Source organism: Hypomesus nipponensis, chromosome 6 (genome assembly GCF_054491055.1).
Source record: "Hypomesus nipponensis isolate SF chromosome 6, ASM5449105v1, whole genome shotgun sequence".
In the NCBI taxonomy this organism is placed as follows: domain Eukaryota; kingdom Metazoa; phylum Chordata; class Actinopteri; order Osmeriformes; family Osmeridae; genus Hypomesus; species Hypomesus nipponensis.
Genome location: NC_140366.1, coordinates 8,941,025 through 8,957,500, shown reverse-complemented (window position 1 = coordinate 8,957,500; position 16,476 = coordinate 8,941,025). Strand labels below are relative to the sequence as shown.

General features: G+C 48.1%; 1 protein-coding gene across 12 annotated transcripts in view; it reads right to left on the bottom strand.

Annotated features, from left to right (window-relative positions):
* The window catches only part of eya4 (EYA transcriptional coactivator and phosphatase 4), a 35,781-nt gene that overhangs the window by 14,456 nt on the left and 4,849 nt on the right, over positions 1-16,476 (bottom strand). For 7 of the 12 annotated variants that reach the window (XM_084700714.1, XM_084700713.1, XM_084700712.1 and 4 more), the window contains exons 3-4: positions 2,095-2,144; positions 757-875 (exon numbers count right to left, since the gene is read on the bottom strand). In XM_084700714.1, the coding sequence (XP_084556840.1) occupies positions 757-875; positions 2,095-2,144 (169 nt within the window). Of the gene's footprint in view, positions 1-756; positions 876-2,094; positions 2,145-5,906; positions 6,431-13,918; positions 14,064-16,476 lie in introns of those variants that run through there. The other 5 variants (XM_084700719.1, XM_084700721.1, XM_084700716.1 and 2 more) reach the window with 4 other exon arrangements.

Genomic DNA, 16,476 nt, shown 5'->3' with positions numbered 1-16,476 from the left:
CCTCCTCTCTCCCACCCTGTCCCTCCACTCCTCTCTCAATGAATCCCCCCTCTCCCTTTCATCTCATGATGGAACATCTCAGAGAGAGAGAGAGAGAGAGAGAGAGAGAGAGAGAGAGAGAGAGAGAGAGAGACAGAGAGGGGGCAGGGGAGCAGAAGGACAAGGACCACTATGTCACTATGTGTTGACATCTGAGAGAGCAGTGATGCTTTGATGCTCTTCTGGAGGAAATAGTTTCCAGTGGGCTCTGGTCTCAAACACACGCACACATGCACACGCACACACAAACACACACAGCAGTGTCCCAGCCAAGTGGTCAGTGGGGGTGAGGAGAAGTGCTTTACTCTATGTTTACACACATTCTCTGATGATTTAGTCAAGTACACATTCAAGCTTGAGTGTGTGTGTGTGTGTGTGTGTACAGCCCCTTTCAAAGTCTCTAAATCCTTCAACTGAAAACAAAAAAAAAGTTTCCTGATGATTTTCCAAAATGACAAAAAAAAAAAGAAAACACATTACTCTCTCTTACTCTGCATCCGTATCTCTCCCCTCTCTCTCCTCTCTTTCTGTCCTCTGTTTCTCTCTCTCCTCGTCCTCCCCTATTGTCTTAGTTTGTCACTTCCTCCTCCCTCTCCTCTCTCTGTCACTCACTCTTCACCCACTCCTCTCTCTTTCAGTCACTCTTTTGATCTCTCCCCCTCTATCCCCCTCCCCCCCCTCTCTCTCTCTCTCTCTCTCTCTCTCTCTCTCTCTCACCTCCAGTTCCGTTGGTAGTAATGGAGGAGACAGTCAGGGCCTTGTCCAGTTTGGAGCCTGTTGAGTCTCCTCCACCCACACGGTCATGAGGACTGGCTAGGTCCTGCATTTCCATAGACCTGAGGAACACACCCACACACATACACACACGGGCACACACACACGCACACAATACACGGACACAGACAAAGACAGACATGACTATTATGAATGATCCAACATCACGAAACACCCTTTCCTTGTTCTCTTGGCTCCCGCCGAATCGCCCAACACCAGCGGTCCTACACTCCGACACTCCTACACACCCACAATGAGGGCAAACACACACACACAGTCTGCAGTACCTACACACGTGTGGGCTGTACGCACGCACAGCCCTGTGCAGATTGTCACCGCATGCCGACAGACGCACATCGAAACGCACGTCAGCAGAAAAACGATGTTTCGAACGTTGAAGTGGGCAAGTAAGTGTGTGCGTGTGCTTGTGTGACTGTGTGTCTGTGTGTGCGAGCGTTTGTGCGTGTGCACCATTTCTTTCCCAACCCGCAGATCAGTCATGCTTTTGGAGGGTATGAAAGTTAGAGCTGCATCTTGGATCCTAAAACAAATGGGCTTGCCGTCACACCACTGTGTGTGTGTGTGTCTGTGTGTGTGTGTGTGTGTGTGTGTGTGTGTAGGCCTAGTAGTGGTTTGGAGATAAGCCATGCGAACACTACAGGAAGATAGCATCTTTGCACATGACTTCAACCCTCCGACTGAATGACAGGCATAAACACAGGCTTTCACCAAAGAGAGAAAGAGAGAAGGGGAGAGGAAGATAGAGACTGGGGGAGAGAGAACGATAGAATAAGAGCTTGAAAAAGAGAGAGAGAGGGAGAGAGATGAGGGAGAGGAGAGAAAGATGTAGAGAGACCAGAGTCTAGGAAAGGGAGATGGAATGAGATGTCCTACCCAGTGCCTCAGTGAGCACATGCAGTCTGCTTGTCTTAGCTATCATCTACAGCTGAACAATAATGGCAGTGCACAAGCAAGAAAACAAGAGTGGGAGAAAACCTCAAATGAGCCTTCAATCCAGAAGATTCTGTTTTCTGCTTTCCACATCACTTGCAGTGATGACAAGCAGTGATGTGAAAAACAGAATTATGTTTTTGTTTTTTTGTTATGTTGCCAATTCCAATGATATGGCCATGAAGTGTGGTCATTAGTGTGTGTGTGTGTGTGTGTGTTGATGACCTCATCATAGCTCCCAACTGCAATGAAACCTCATCCTCACCACTATCTCCAGTAACGCACACAAACACACACACACACACATACACACATTTAGGATGTTCTTACCTGACGTTGGAGGGGTCTGAAACATGAGAGTCGCTGTGTGACTTCTTCACCTGTGGAGAGAGCACAGGGAATGAGAAGAAACCTCCACTGACACACACACACACACACACAATACAATATACTACATTGTTTAGAGGACTTGTCCAAATATGAGAAACATATATGCTGTGGTACCCGACTGCGAAGAGTTCCATACCAACACGCAGTTTCATACAACCACACACACCTGATCTACCAGTCTACACTTTTCAGAGACGGGACCATCAACGTTCATAAAAGTCAATTTGACACGGTATATCCGCTAACTGTGTCTTTAAAACGACAGATGGAAACTTTCTCTCTTCACCCGCGACCCTACTTGACCTTTGGCGCTGACCCCTTCATCTTCCAGCCTGTAGGAATATCAAAAGTCACCCTGGGGTCATGTCAGGTCAGAACACAGAGTCCCTAAAAGGGTCAAACAGGGCCCCCTCAAATCCAGTCTTACTGGCTAATGTGTTCCGTAATTGTTGATGTCAGTCAATAACGAGGACAGATTCCGACCTACGAACCAATGCTGAGATCTGATGTGAAATTATATGTGGAATCCATGACTGCTAATGTATTGCTAACCTGCTCCAATCAATATGAAACTGCACTATAGATTTTCCAAGATCCCAGAATACACACGTGATGGCGTATCTTACACACGTACACACACACACACACACTTGTTTCATGTGTGCAGGATGTGTGAGGGTATGCGGAGACAGGACAGGAACTCATTAGAACAGTAAATGTGGGCGGGGAGGGGGAATGTGGACCAGCTGCTGAGTAATCACTAAGTAAACACACCAGAGGGGTGTAGGACACGCGTGAGGTGCCAACTACACACACACACACACACACACACACACACGTACACACACACACACACAAACAGATCCACATTCGCAAACCACAGACACACAGACACACACCGAGAGATCCACATTCATTCATACAGACATACACATATTCCGGACGTGCATACCGCACTTTGATAGGCACAAACACAGCCTTGCAAACACCCACATGTAGAGGACAATGTCACGTTGTCAAGGTAACACACACTCTTTGAGAAAAAGCATGTAGCTTCACATATGGTTAGCACCTTCTGGCCGCTAAGTTTGTCTGGAGAAACTGGAGCATTTACAAGTGTGTGTGTGTTCATGTGAATGCGCGTGTCTGTGAGGGTGCGTGTGTGTGAGAGAGTGTGTGTGTTTGTGTGTGTGCGTTGGCGCCGTTATGGTTCTGATTAGAGTATCCCGCTGAGAGCGAATAAGAAGCAGCACTTAGCTGTTTAAAAAATAGTTCAAAGGTCACCTGGTGCCCCATGTATGGCTCACCTTACACACGCCTGCGCACACACACACTCACACGCCTGCGCACACTCACACTCACACGCCTGCGCACACACACACTCACACGCCTGCGCACACACACACTCACACGCCTGCGCACACACACACTCATACGCCTGCGCACACACACACTCACACGCCACTTTAATGTCAGGGTTGCCACTTCCTTGATACTGTAGGAGCTTCACATTCAAAGTACCAACAGGAGGAGTGTCCAAGCTTCACTCAGAAGGCCAATTCAAGTCCTTCTGGAATGTCAACAGACCCTTAAAATCGATAGCAGTGTGCTATTTGACCCAAAAAGGATCATAGCCTGCAATCCATCAATACAATCTGTCACCTTCACCCCTACCTTCAATCTCCCGATATGAGGGACCCATATCCATTTCTCCTCCTCCCTCTGTGATTCAGTATCAGTAAGCGGTATCATCTAGCTCTCTGTCTAGAAAACCACCCCTGACTTGCTAACTTTGACCTGAAATAAAAAAAACACTGACTTTATAAAAAAAAAGAAAAATACACTGCTTGGTGACATAGTTGGAGGATAGAGCAACAATAATTAGGTCAACAAAACATCATTACAATGTGGTCATCACTCCAAACAACACCACTGTGACGCTTAGATGAACGGTTCCGTTTTACAAAACATGTTGAGGTTGTGAAACGGAACAGGAAGAGTTTTTTGGGCCTAAAACAGGCTGCGTGTCGTGGCCTTCCAGCACCTACATGGATCGACTTCAACGCCACTCCTGTTCAAAATATGTCCCCTCTAGCGATACAAAACAAGCCCTCAAAACAACCTCATAGGTGGCAACGATGCCTGAAGGACCCATTTGTGTCATCCGAGCAGCTTAAATAGGTGACCTTTGACCCTGTTGGCCAGGTGACTGCATGGGAGAGTGAGCAGGCTGGGGGCAGAGGCTGCTCAGGGGTGTGTGTAGGTCTCTCTATCAACAGAGTTACAATGCAATGGTTGGGTCGATAACAAAGAAAGATGGTCTGTTTTCTGTTTTTGATTTCTGTTATGGATATGACATGTTAACGTGTGAGCTCAACCCTTTCCGTAGCCCTGCTCTGCTGGTGAGTGTGGCCTTCTGTAAATGTTTAGTGAAAAGGTGAGCAACTGTGAGCAGAGGAACTTCAGTTCAGTGTTGCTTTTGTGGTGACACTCTTGCAGTGGTGGAGTTTAGTTTTGTAATGCAATTTTACGACAACCGTAGAACATGTTTAGGGTTGTTTATTGTATTCTGCGGTTCGTACAATTGTGGCCAAACTGTGCAAATCTTTTACAGGAAGGATAAAGGGATGCTGTGAAAGACAGAGAAGAATAGTGCTGTGTGTTTTTGGTAATAACCTAACCCATCTGCAACAAGTCATTTGATACGGCACACGTACAGACACACAGCGGACACACACACACACACACACACCCACATGAAGCACTTACACACACACACATGAAGCACTTACACACACCCACATGAAGCACTTACACACACCCACATGAAGCACTTACACACACACATGAAGCACTTACACACACCCACATGAAGCACTTACACACACACACATGAAGCACTCCCACACACAATCCTGTAGTTCCTTAGCTTCAATATTCATGATTTTCTTAAATAAATTCCAAAAATTGGGTTCTTGATCAAATCTATTTGGATAAAACTGTGAAAAGCATTTCCAGAACAACGGCCTGAAAGGAGTAGAATATATCTGAATATGATATATATTAGAATTTATAAGAAATTGACCTATTATTGTAAAATTTGTCAGAGCGCAGTTAAATATAAGACAGACCTTTCTGTATATTATCAGCACAGAGCATAATGAAAAATATAATAATGTGATTTAAAACTAGTTTTTGGAGTAATAGTCTACCTATAAATATGGGCATATTTATTTTGCACTAAATATTCAACCAGATGCATTAGCAATGAATTAATTATCAATAAGCAGATTTTATTATCACATTTTGTTGTCACTGTTGAGATGTTTTATACCAATGCTTACAATTAATGTAAATGTAAGTAGATGAAATAAAACAATAAAGGAACCGTTGAAATGGGCCTACTACACCATTAAATAAATAAAAAAAACTACCATCATTCTACCATCTCAGAACAAAAATCAGACTTTAGGAACCGTGGTTTGTTATCAGTGACAGACAGCAAAACCATCTTACATCAATGAACAGAAAGAATATACAGTACACAGTATATACAGTAGTATATGCACTCAATCTTGATAATATCCCAGGGTCAAGTGGATAAACTCAGTACAAAGTAAACCCTTCAAGTAACTTAAGTATCCGTTGTCCTTCATTTTTTTTTTTTTTTTTTTTACACAAATTCCCTTCTGTTCTTAAAAAAAACAAGATAGAAAGAGGGGAGAAAAATGGAAAAAGATATATGGTCTCACCTTACAACGCAGCCATGTCGTCAAAGACAAGCAGATCCGCACAGTAAAGGAAACAATAGGAATCCAAGTGAGTGCCCGTGGAAACACAGCTCACACAGATACGAGACCCCTTGTCACTCCCTCTAGCTCTCTCTTTCTCCCTGTCTCTGGTTCAAACAGGGATTTTTTTCTTTTTGGACTTAGCCGATCTTTCTGGGGGGGGGGGGGGGTTCTTTAGAAGAAAAGGTGTGACACGGTGTCGTTCTCTCTTGATCTCTCGGTTTTGATCTCTCGGTTTTGCAAGTCTGTGCCCAGACAGGTAGCGGCAGGACTGTTTTATGGTAGGTGAGGGAGATGTCAATAACCCACTGTACTTATACCCTCAATCGTCCTCTCTCTCTGCTTTCACTCTCTGCTTTCTCTCTCTCTCTCTCTCTCTCTCTCTCTCTCTCTCTCTCTCTCTCTCTATCTCTCTCTCTGTTCTCTCTAAGCTATATGTTCTTACTCTCTCTCTTTCTCTGTGAGTGAACAGCTCTTGTCTGCCCCTGCTACGATAATGAGGAGCACTTCTCCTCGCAGCTCTTCCTTCTCTCAGTCTCCTCCCACTCCTCCCCCTCCCTCTCTCACTCTCTCTCTCTCTCTCTCTCTCTCTCTCTCTCTCTCTCTCTCTCCCCCCTCCCTCTCTCTCTCTCTCTCCCCCCCTCTCTCTCTCTCTCTCTCTCTCTCTCTCTCTCTCTCTCTCTGTCTCTGTCTCTCTTTCTTTCTCTCTTCAGTCCAGCACCCTGCTGTCACTCAGACCACAGACCCATGTGTTTCAGGGCACGCTCAGTAAAAAAAAAAACCCCACACTGCTATGATCCAGAGAGAAGCATAGAGAAACCGTCCTGTAAACATGACCTCACATCTCTCAACTCACTCACCATACCAGTATGCTGGTTCCTCATTCACATCACTTGTCCCTCAAATCAAATCCCAAACGTATCATCTGACCAAAGAGTTCGAATCAGTGAAGACTTTGCACGACTGTTGACTGTGTCCTGGTGTCGTCTTGAAAAGCTGGCAGTAGAAGTGTAGTAAAAGCGCAGGCTAGCTAGACCATAAACTTCACACTATGCCATTTACCCCATCTCCCCCCTTCACACACACACACACACACACACACACATGGCACAGAGTAATATGTGGTAATTAGAAACACAAGGGGTACACGTGTGTATCAGATGTGGCGTGTAGCTGGCCGGAAGTGCGCGGGGGGGGGGGGGGGGGTTGGGCTAGCGTTTAAGGGAGGGACTCCAATTTGATTGGTCGCGACCGCCGTGCGAGGTCAGGGAATGTCAGTGCGTCCAAACCAAGCGCACACAATCACTCACTTCACCGGACGTATTTGCGTGTTGCTTCACAACCGAAGAGCTTCACAGTCGCCCACAGAACAACCCAACAGGAACCCTGAGAGGAGATAGGGAGACACAGTGGAGCGTGCCTCCCAGAACCCCCCGGTGATGTACAGCACAGGAGCGGCTGGAGGGAGGAGATGAGACGGGCTGAACCCACACACTGTCCACAGGATCTGCTGCTGCCCTCGACTCAAGAGGGCACTCTTTCTCTATCAGACCAGCCTAGGTGCCAACCCCCCCCACCCCAGGACACACACATTCACACCCCACACACACACACTGACCACTTGGCAAACTCAGCCTGGGAGCTTGGTGGAGCTGCTTCCCTGATGTCTTTCTGGTGTTCTGGGACCCCTGGCAGGAGGGTGGGCAGGGGCCGGGGTGAAGGGGCCTGGTGATGGGGTTGGAACTGGGCCACACTCCCCAACCGAGGGCAGGCCACCTTTAGCTCTGTCACCATAGTGACAGCATGCACCCCCTGTCCCACTGTCCCCCCCCCCCCCCTTCACACTGCCCCGCTCCCAATAAAGCTTCTGATTGATGGACTATGTATGTGTGTGCGTGTGTGAGTGCATGTGTGTGTGTGTGTGTGGGGGGGAGGAGAGGGGACAGTGGTGGTGATGCAGGGAGGACTAGCTGTCAGAACAGATTAGGGCGTCACCGAATCGCTTGACAACTCAAGCACTTTATTATTAGCCAGGACCCCTTCTAGCGTGGGGGGGGGGTCGCCCATAAACATCCCCGTCGAAATATTTTCACAGCAAACGGAGAAGGCACAGGGGGAGGTGTCCGAAAACACGCCGGTCGAAGTAAAAAACGAAAAAATAACAAGAGGCCAGTGGCAGCTTGCTCGGGCGCAAAATTAAACGAGAAAAAGCGGCAGTACATCAGGCGGCTTAGCGAGAGAATTGGTCCTGTCCTTTTTTCTTCTTCCCGTTTTCGAGGGCACCCCTCTCTCTCTCTCTCTCTCTTTCTCGTCAAAGAGGCTCTCGAGACAACTTTTGTTCCTGGGGTATAGCGGCGACAGCACCTCCCTCGGCGACAGAGAGGAGGAGGCACAGAGGGGACATGCAGTGGAGGTGGTCGCCAACTCACTTGGTGCGAAGTACAGAGAGAGAACTCAAAAAGTTCCAATCGTGAATTTCAGGAGGATGTTTTTGGTTTCATATGGTTTCCTACTGCTTCCCCTATTCACTACAATACTAGGTATGGTAACACACACCGCTCAAACACACACACACACACTGTACCCAGGAGCGTTGAATGGTGCTGTAGTTTGTCAGATATAATCCGATTAGTACGGTAATGCTGATAATAGTGAAAAGATCAAAGAAAGCGACCACAAAACAACAAAGGGTGCCCTGCTCACCCACTGAAATGCACACCTCACCCACTCACACACACTCACACACACCTGTGGTCATTGAGCCAACCCATATAATAATTGTTACAGAGGGTGACCAATGTGCCCTAACCACAACACACAGAGAGAGAGAGAGAGAGAGAGAGAGAGAGAGACATCCTAACACACAGCCCATCTCTCTTCACATTTCTCTATCTGTACATAGCGCACATTTATGCGCACGTACAAACACACACCCGTGCACACACACACACACACACACACACACGGTCCCCTGGTTACCTGTCCCACTGCTTGAGGCTCCCGGACCCATTTGTATGAGTCGTTATCGCCGTGGTAACCCAATCCCCTTCCTTTCATGTAAAATACATTGTGCCCTCCTCCTCCGCCCCTTCCCCCCCATCCCTAGTTTCCCCCTGCCTGAGGGAGGTGTAAAACTATCCCTTTCTTTATACCTCAAAAAATGCCCCTTTTTCAGGTGTAGTAGGAAGTCGTGAAAGAAAACGAAAAAAGAAGTGCAGGAAAAATAAAGAGAAGAACAGGTTGAGTGTGTAGAGAGGAGGCGTGGTGAAGTGCGAGGCACGCACAAACAAGCAAACAAACAAACCAGAACCTGCACAGAAAACACCCACCCGCCATTTGACGCCGCACACACAGAGTGATGTGCTTTGTACGTCTTTCCCGCGTCTCGCCGACACGCATCAGGCTTCACGTCGCCACGCACCCCGAGGACACATAAACACACAGCAAACACACACACAGGCGCACACCCTAGGCCCGACATTCTGAGTCTACCATCTCGAATAACAGGACTTTTCCCCTCGTCCTCTTCCTGAGCTGCTCCAGAAAGGACCCTGGGCCCCGGGAGGGAGACAGAGACAAAGCAGGGGTGGGGCGGCCAGCTAAAATTAGAACCAGTGTTCCCCGTCACCCCACCTTCCCCACATGTAGGCCACGCCGAGGGGGCCAGTGGGACACAGCATCCAGCAGAGGGGCCCTTCTGTGGAGGTGGACGGCAGGGAGGATGTGGCTCCTAAGGGACAGTGCTATGGAGCTATGGGGGTCAGCGCAGCTCTGGTTGTCTGTGTGCTGCGGAAGACGTTTCCCACAATGCCACCCAGGTGAAAATCAATAGGTTACAGCAAAGTATCTATCACTTTATATATTAAATTGTCATGCTTAATAAAGACATGTATATAACACTAATAAAAGCAAATACTGGGTGGGATATTTGAAATGAATGGAAAAAGCTATAGGTGAACACTAGTATATTAAGGAGCATGTGTGTGTGTGTGTGTGTATTTGTAAGTGTGTGAGGTGTGTGTGTGTCTGTAACTGTGTGAGGTGTGTGTCTGTAACTGTGTGTGTGTGTGTGTGTGTATATATGAATGTGTGCGAGCATGTGTGCTTGTATCTGCGAATGTGTGTGTGTACAGGTGTGTAGGCCTAGGTGTGTGCAGCTATGTGTGCACGTGTGTGTGTGCACATGTGTGTGCTTCAAGCTGTTAATTACAGACATCTATGGTGGTCTCTTTACCTTTCATTCAGACTGTCTCTGTGTAGTCTCTTGGTTCAGAAGTGGGGTATTAAAAGACATGCAGTAATGCAGCTTTACTCCATTGGGACAAATGAAAAGTCACTGACGGACATGTGTGTGTCTCTGTGTGTGTGTGTGTGTGTGTGTGTGTGTGTGTGTGTGTATGTGTGTGTAAACCGTGTGTGTGTGTTTATAGGTGTGTGCAGGTATGTGTGTTTTAGGATGTTAATTGTAGAGTGTTTGGCCTAGACTGGCCCTGTTCAGCTAATCTGATGAGAGTGATTAAAAAAACAACTGAGGGAAACTAAACCTGCTCTGGCTGCCTTGTTCGACTGAGCCATGCACACACACACACACACACGCATGCACACACACACACGCATGCACACACAAACGCATGCACACATGCACACACACCCACAAATACATTAAACATTATCAGCATGGTTTTTGAGATGAATTATGCCATTATTATTTAATTTATTAAAACAGTGTCGAGTTAATCTCAATGGCCGAAGACAGGGCCTCTCCTCTCCACAGACCCTGAGACCATATACTATGTGCCGGGTGCACAAAGCATTGTGAAAACAGACTTGTGGGAACAACAACATTCAGAGGGGTTGGCTCTCCGTTTGTCTCTGTCCATGTGGAAATAAGGTTAGTGTGAAGATGCTCTAGTGGTATGGATGTTAATGTGAAGATACTGGTGGTATAGATGTTAGTGTGGAGATACTTTAGTGGTATAGATGTTAATGTGGAGATACTTTAGAGGTATAGATGTTAATGTGGAGATACTTTAGTGGTATAGATGTTAATGTGGAGATACTTTAGTGGTATAGATGTTAATGTGGAGATACTTTAGTGGTATAGATGTTAATGTGGAGATACTTTAATGGTATAGATGTTAATGTGGAGATACTTTAGTGGTATAGATGTTAATGTGGAGATACTTTAGTGGTATAGATGTTAATGTGGAGATACTTTAGTGGTATAGATGTTAATTAATGTGGAGATACTTTAGTGGTATAGATGTTAATGTGGAGATACTTTAGTGGTATAGATGTTAATGTGGAGATACTTTAGTGGTATAGATGTTAATGTGGAGATACTTTAGTGGTATAGATGTTAATGTGGAGATACTTTAGTGGTATAGATGTTAATGTGGAGATACTTTAGTGGTATAGATGTTAATGTGGAGATACTTTAGTGGTATAGGAAGTGTGGAGTTGGGAAGTACTCTTGAAGGGAGTTGCATGATCCTTCCAGGGCCGCCATGGAAGCATTTGAGAGTATGAGAGAGTACTTGGACTAGAACAGCGAGTGCTTCTGTGTCGGACCTGAGGGAAACACGACACCGGCCAAACCCTCCGCCTCTCCTCCCTGCCTGCTGCACCCCCCACCCCAACCACAGCTCCCTCACCCCCACCCAGTCCCCTACCACTGCACCCCGGCCCCCACCCCAACCACATATAACACTGAAGGGAAATCAATGGGGTGTGTGTATGTGTGTGTGTGTGCGTGTGTGTGTGTGTGAGAGAGAGAGAGAGAGAGAGAGAGAGAGAGAGAGAGAGAGAGAGAGAGAGAGAGAGAGAGAGAGAGAGAGAGAGAGAGAGAGAGAGAGAGAGAGAGAGAGAGAGAGAGAGAGAGAGAGAAAGAAAGATAGGGAGTGTTCGAGAGGGACGGGGAGAGGTAGAGGAAAAGAGAGAGAGATCACATTTGCCTGTCTGTCTGTTTCAGAGTGTTTCATTTTTTTCTGTGTGCGAGTGTGTGTGTCGGGCGTGGCATCAATAATTAAAGCTAATCTCATTAGGCCTCAGATCCCTTTCAGACGCTTTTAATTAAATGATGAATGGGTTCCCAGGTGCCTGTTAAATAATGCTGCTTGTGATGTCACTGGGGCGGGTGTGCAGGGAAGAAATGTATGTGTGTGTGGGGTGGGGTGTGGGGGGCTGGTTTGGGGGGGGGGCTCTAGTTAGGTTGGGTTGGTGTGTTTGGAAGGTGCATCATCAGGTACCCAGAGGAGATAAAGTGAGTGTATGCTCATTCAATCACTCAACCCCAACAACATTCACTGGCACCTAACACAGGCGCAGAAAAAAAAGGATTCACACTGGTATGTGGAGTTAGACAGATGGGGTGGACAGAGAAAAAAGAGAGACAGAGACCAAAATAGAAAGAGAGAGAGCGAAAGAGACAAAGAAAAAGAGAGACAAAGAGAGAGAGAGAGAGAGAGAGAGACAGAGAGACAAAGAGAGAGAGAGAGAGAGATACAGAGACAGAGAGATAGAGAGACAGAGAGACAAAGAGAGACAGAGAGAGAGAGAGAGAGAGAGAGAGAGAGAGAGAGACAGAGAGAGAGAGAGAGAGAGACAGAGACAGAGACAGAGACAGAGACAGAGACAGAGACAGAGACAGAGACAGAGACAGAGACAGAGACAGAGACAGAGACAGAGACAGACAGACAGACAGACAGACAGACAGACAGACAGACAGAGAGAGAGAGAGAGAGAGAGAGAGAGAGAGAGAGAGAGAGAGAGGTGAAAGAGATGTGAACAGGTAGTGCAGTTCAGAGTGGCACCGTGCCTGGAGCTTCAGACAACACCAACCTGGCCTTGAGAACACCCACAGCCACTCTCCTCCACCTCGCTCTATCCCTCCCTCCCTCCCCCACCTCCCTCCCTCCCTCCCCCACCTCCCTCCCTTCCTCCCCCACCTCCCTCCCCCCCCCTCCCTCCTCTCTCTGGCCTTCCCAACTCTGCTTTGGTCCATATCGGGTTGCTGGCTTCACAATAGGCCCTGAATCATCACTCTCTATCCAGAGAGAGAGAGAGAGAGAGGATAGAGTGAGAGGGGAAGAAACAGAGACAGAGAGGCAGAATGAGGGCCGAGAGGCAGAAAGAGGGATAGAGAATGGGCTTGAGGGGAAAATACAAGCAGAAAAAGGGACATTCGGGGGACATAACGGGGACCATTTCATTCAAGTCCCATTTGCAAAACTTTTCCAAAACGGAGTGAGGAGAAGTGTTATGTTCATGAAACTCTGAAGTCACACCCCATTCAGCGAAGGTAGCAGGGAGCCTTAGTCACTGACAGAAAAGATCAATTCTCAGTTGGCTTCCCCCCCCCCCCACACACACACACACACACGTGACGTTGAGTTCCGTTCTCCGGCAGGCTCCAGAGGAACCTGGTCCACCAGCATCTGGCCCGGGTGAACCCTGGTCCACCTCTGGGGCTGGGCTGCTCTCGGGGAAACCGAATATCACGGAGCCACACTGTAGGAAGCTCTCGCGGCAGGTCGCGCCCCCCCCCCCCCCCCCCCCGCCCCCCCAACCAAAGCAAACCTGTTTCAATTTCATTTCCTTCCCAGCGAAATGAGGAAACACACTCGCTCCTAACCCATCACAGATGAGCGTTTCGCCAGACGAGTGGCCTGGGATGGGACTGCGTCGAGGGGGCCTCGGTCGGGGGCCCTGGCCCCACCCGAGCCAAGGTGCTCGCCAGGAAACGCGACGAAACTTTGCGTCTATTTTTTTGCGTTTGAATCCTGAGTGCCTGATTTGAACCGCTTCACTTGAGTCCCAGTTTTATACTGTGTTTCTGTTCCGTGTAGACGCACTTTCAGCCTGATGTTGTAGAGGGGTGTGTGTATTGCTAAAACAGAGAAGTGAACGCCTCAAGATACACACACACACACACTCACACACACGATAGTTCCAGCCTAAGCACACTCTCGGACCTTGCCGTTTCCTGTGTGGGTGTTTTTTTCTCCTGGAGCCCACGCTCTTCACTCACGGATCCTAGATTGATTCTCCAGTGTGTTTTGTTCCAGTCCCGTCTCCAGCTTAGGACTTTCTGGGACCTTCTAACCCAACACCATCCTTCCCGTCTGTACTGCCTCCGCCTCAACCGAGCTGCCTGTGACATCATCCCAACACGGCACGTCGTCTGCATGTTCCCTCCTCCCCCTCCCCCGAAAGCAAACCCGACCCCCCAAACCCGACCCCCCCAAATCGAAATGGTGTCCACTTAATGACGAGGACTCACTTGGATTAACCTCCTTTCAGCCTCTTAAAGGGGGTTTTGAACTTTGGGCCACACCTGGAAGCCCTCCCTTTCCCAGAAGCACCAGCACGTAGCACCAAAATGGAGCGGAGAGCCCCAGCAGAAACCAGTCTGCACAGCGTCCTCAGGGGAGGCCGAGGGAAACTGCAGTATTACCCTCACACATCACAGCCTGTGTTGTGGGGCAGATTTGGAGTCTATCTGTGACGCCGACATAACCTTGGCAATCAAAGCTTGGGCTGCTTGTTTTTAGCTGTGGTGTGTGCGTGTGCTGATGTGTGTGTGTGTGTGTGCTGGTGTGTGTATGTGCTGGTGTGTGTGTGTATAAATGCACATATGGGGGTGTAAAGGTGGGAGAGGGGTGCAGCCTGAATCCCTACCTCCTTTTTTTTCTCTCTCTCTCTCTCTCTCTCTCTCTCTCTCTCTCTCTCTCTCTCTCTCTCTCTCTCTCTCTCTCACACACACACACACACACACACACACACACACACACACTGGGACAGTTGCCACACTCAGGCTCTCTCCCTCAGCACCAGAGGAAAAGCACAGGGTCTAAAAAGAACCTTTTTTTCCCCTTTTCCCTCCTTTCCTCCTCACTCACTCTCTCTCCCTTTCACTTCTGGTGGCCATACATTAAAACTCCTGCCGGTCTCTCTAGGGTCATCCAACACCCCCCCCCCTTCACCTCTCCCCCACTCTCTCCCCCCTCTCTCTCTCTCTCTGGAGCAGCCGACAGCCTGGAGACTTCAATCACGTCTCTGTCTGTCAGACTCAGACAGGATGGAAGGGAGCTGGGAGGGGTCTGAGTGTGTGTGTGTGTGACTATGTCTGTGTGTGTGTGTCCGTCAGTGGGTGGGTAGCTGTCCGCCTGTTTACCAAGACATAAGCTGGTACAGTCAAACAAACTTCATCTCAACCCTTTCAAAGGTCAAATGAAATATGCTGCCAGTTTCGAGACTCAACCTCAAACTCAGCTCTTTCCTTGGTTGCCATGTCAACCATCGAAAGACTTAAAACGACAGGGACCACAATTACCAAAGAAGACCAAGCATGGCAACCAAGCATGGCATCACAACAGGTGGAGTGTGGGGAAGTTAACAAAGCAGCCTGCAGCGTCTGTTGCCTCCCTGCCATGCCTGGGGCTCCTTGTATGGCTCCCTGAGGACCCCAGACGGCAGGCTGGACACAGCCAGACAGGCGTCCAGAGAGGATGCCTGATCAGAACACAGATGATGGAGCTGGTGGTGGTGAGAAAGGGCCGGGCAGGAGGAGGAGGGGGGAGGGGGAGGGGGGGGGGAGAGGGGAGAGGGGAGGGGAAGGGGGGATCAGATGTCAGCCAAACCGCCTGAGGCAGGGTGGCATGAGTTTCGAAGAAGACGCCCATTTCTATGCCAGTTGATTGAGGGAATACTTGAATTGATCCCATGTGGACAGTTATTTATGAATGATACCATGTACTTTTTGTCTTACAAACTCTGTAATATTTCTCTTAACGTTACAGGTCTTCAGGAAGGAGGCCTTGATAGGTCTGTGACCAGACACGATCCTTCTTGGTACCAAAGTCAATCAATGTTTTTGAGGCCTTCCTTCTACTCTCATAGTAAAATATATCAAATCTCATAAAAAAGCCGGGGTGATGGAATTATGGAATAAATATTTGATATTTGGGTGGTAGTAGGCCTAGCCAGGTTGATGATAGTGACTGCGGGTCCTGTTTGTGTGTGTGTGTGTGTATCTGTGAATAAGAGAGAGGAGAGAAAGAGAGAGACAGAAAGAGTGCAGTGAACTACAGTGATCAGAGCAGTAACCCATACCCATGACCAGTCTGACCGTGACACAAAAAAACAACAGAAAAACAACAACATATTTTATCTAGTCTGTCCTACTTTAAACCATTGTTACTCTCTGGGCTGGGGGCAGAGAGCGAGAGATCGAGAAAGAGAGAGAGAGAGAGAGAGAGAGAGAGAGAGAGAGAGAGAGAGAGAGAGAGAGAGAGAGAGAGAGAGAGAGAGAGAGAGAGAGAGAGAGAGAGAGAGAGAGAGAGGTTTTGTAGCATTCGAACTGGGGCTGAAGAGATGAAATTACACCTGTTGTCGTAGCTAACGTCTTTGAAATGCGAGTCGCCCTTGCTCGCCGCCAAAATCATTTTCCCAACAATACAGCCTGATCTTTAAACAAGCAGATCTGGGTCGCTCCACTGACGTGACAGTCCTCGCTTCTGGTGCACGCCTC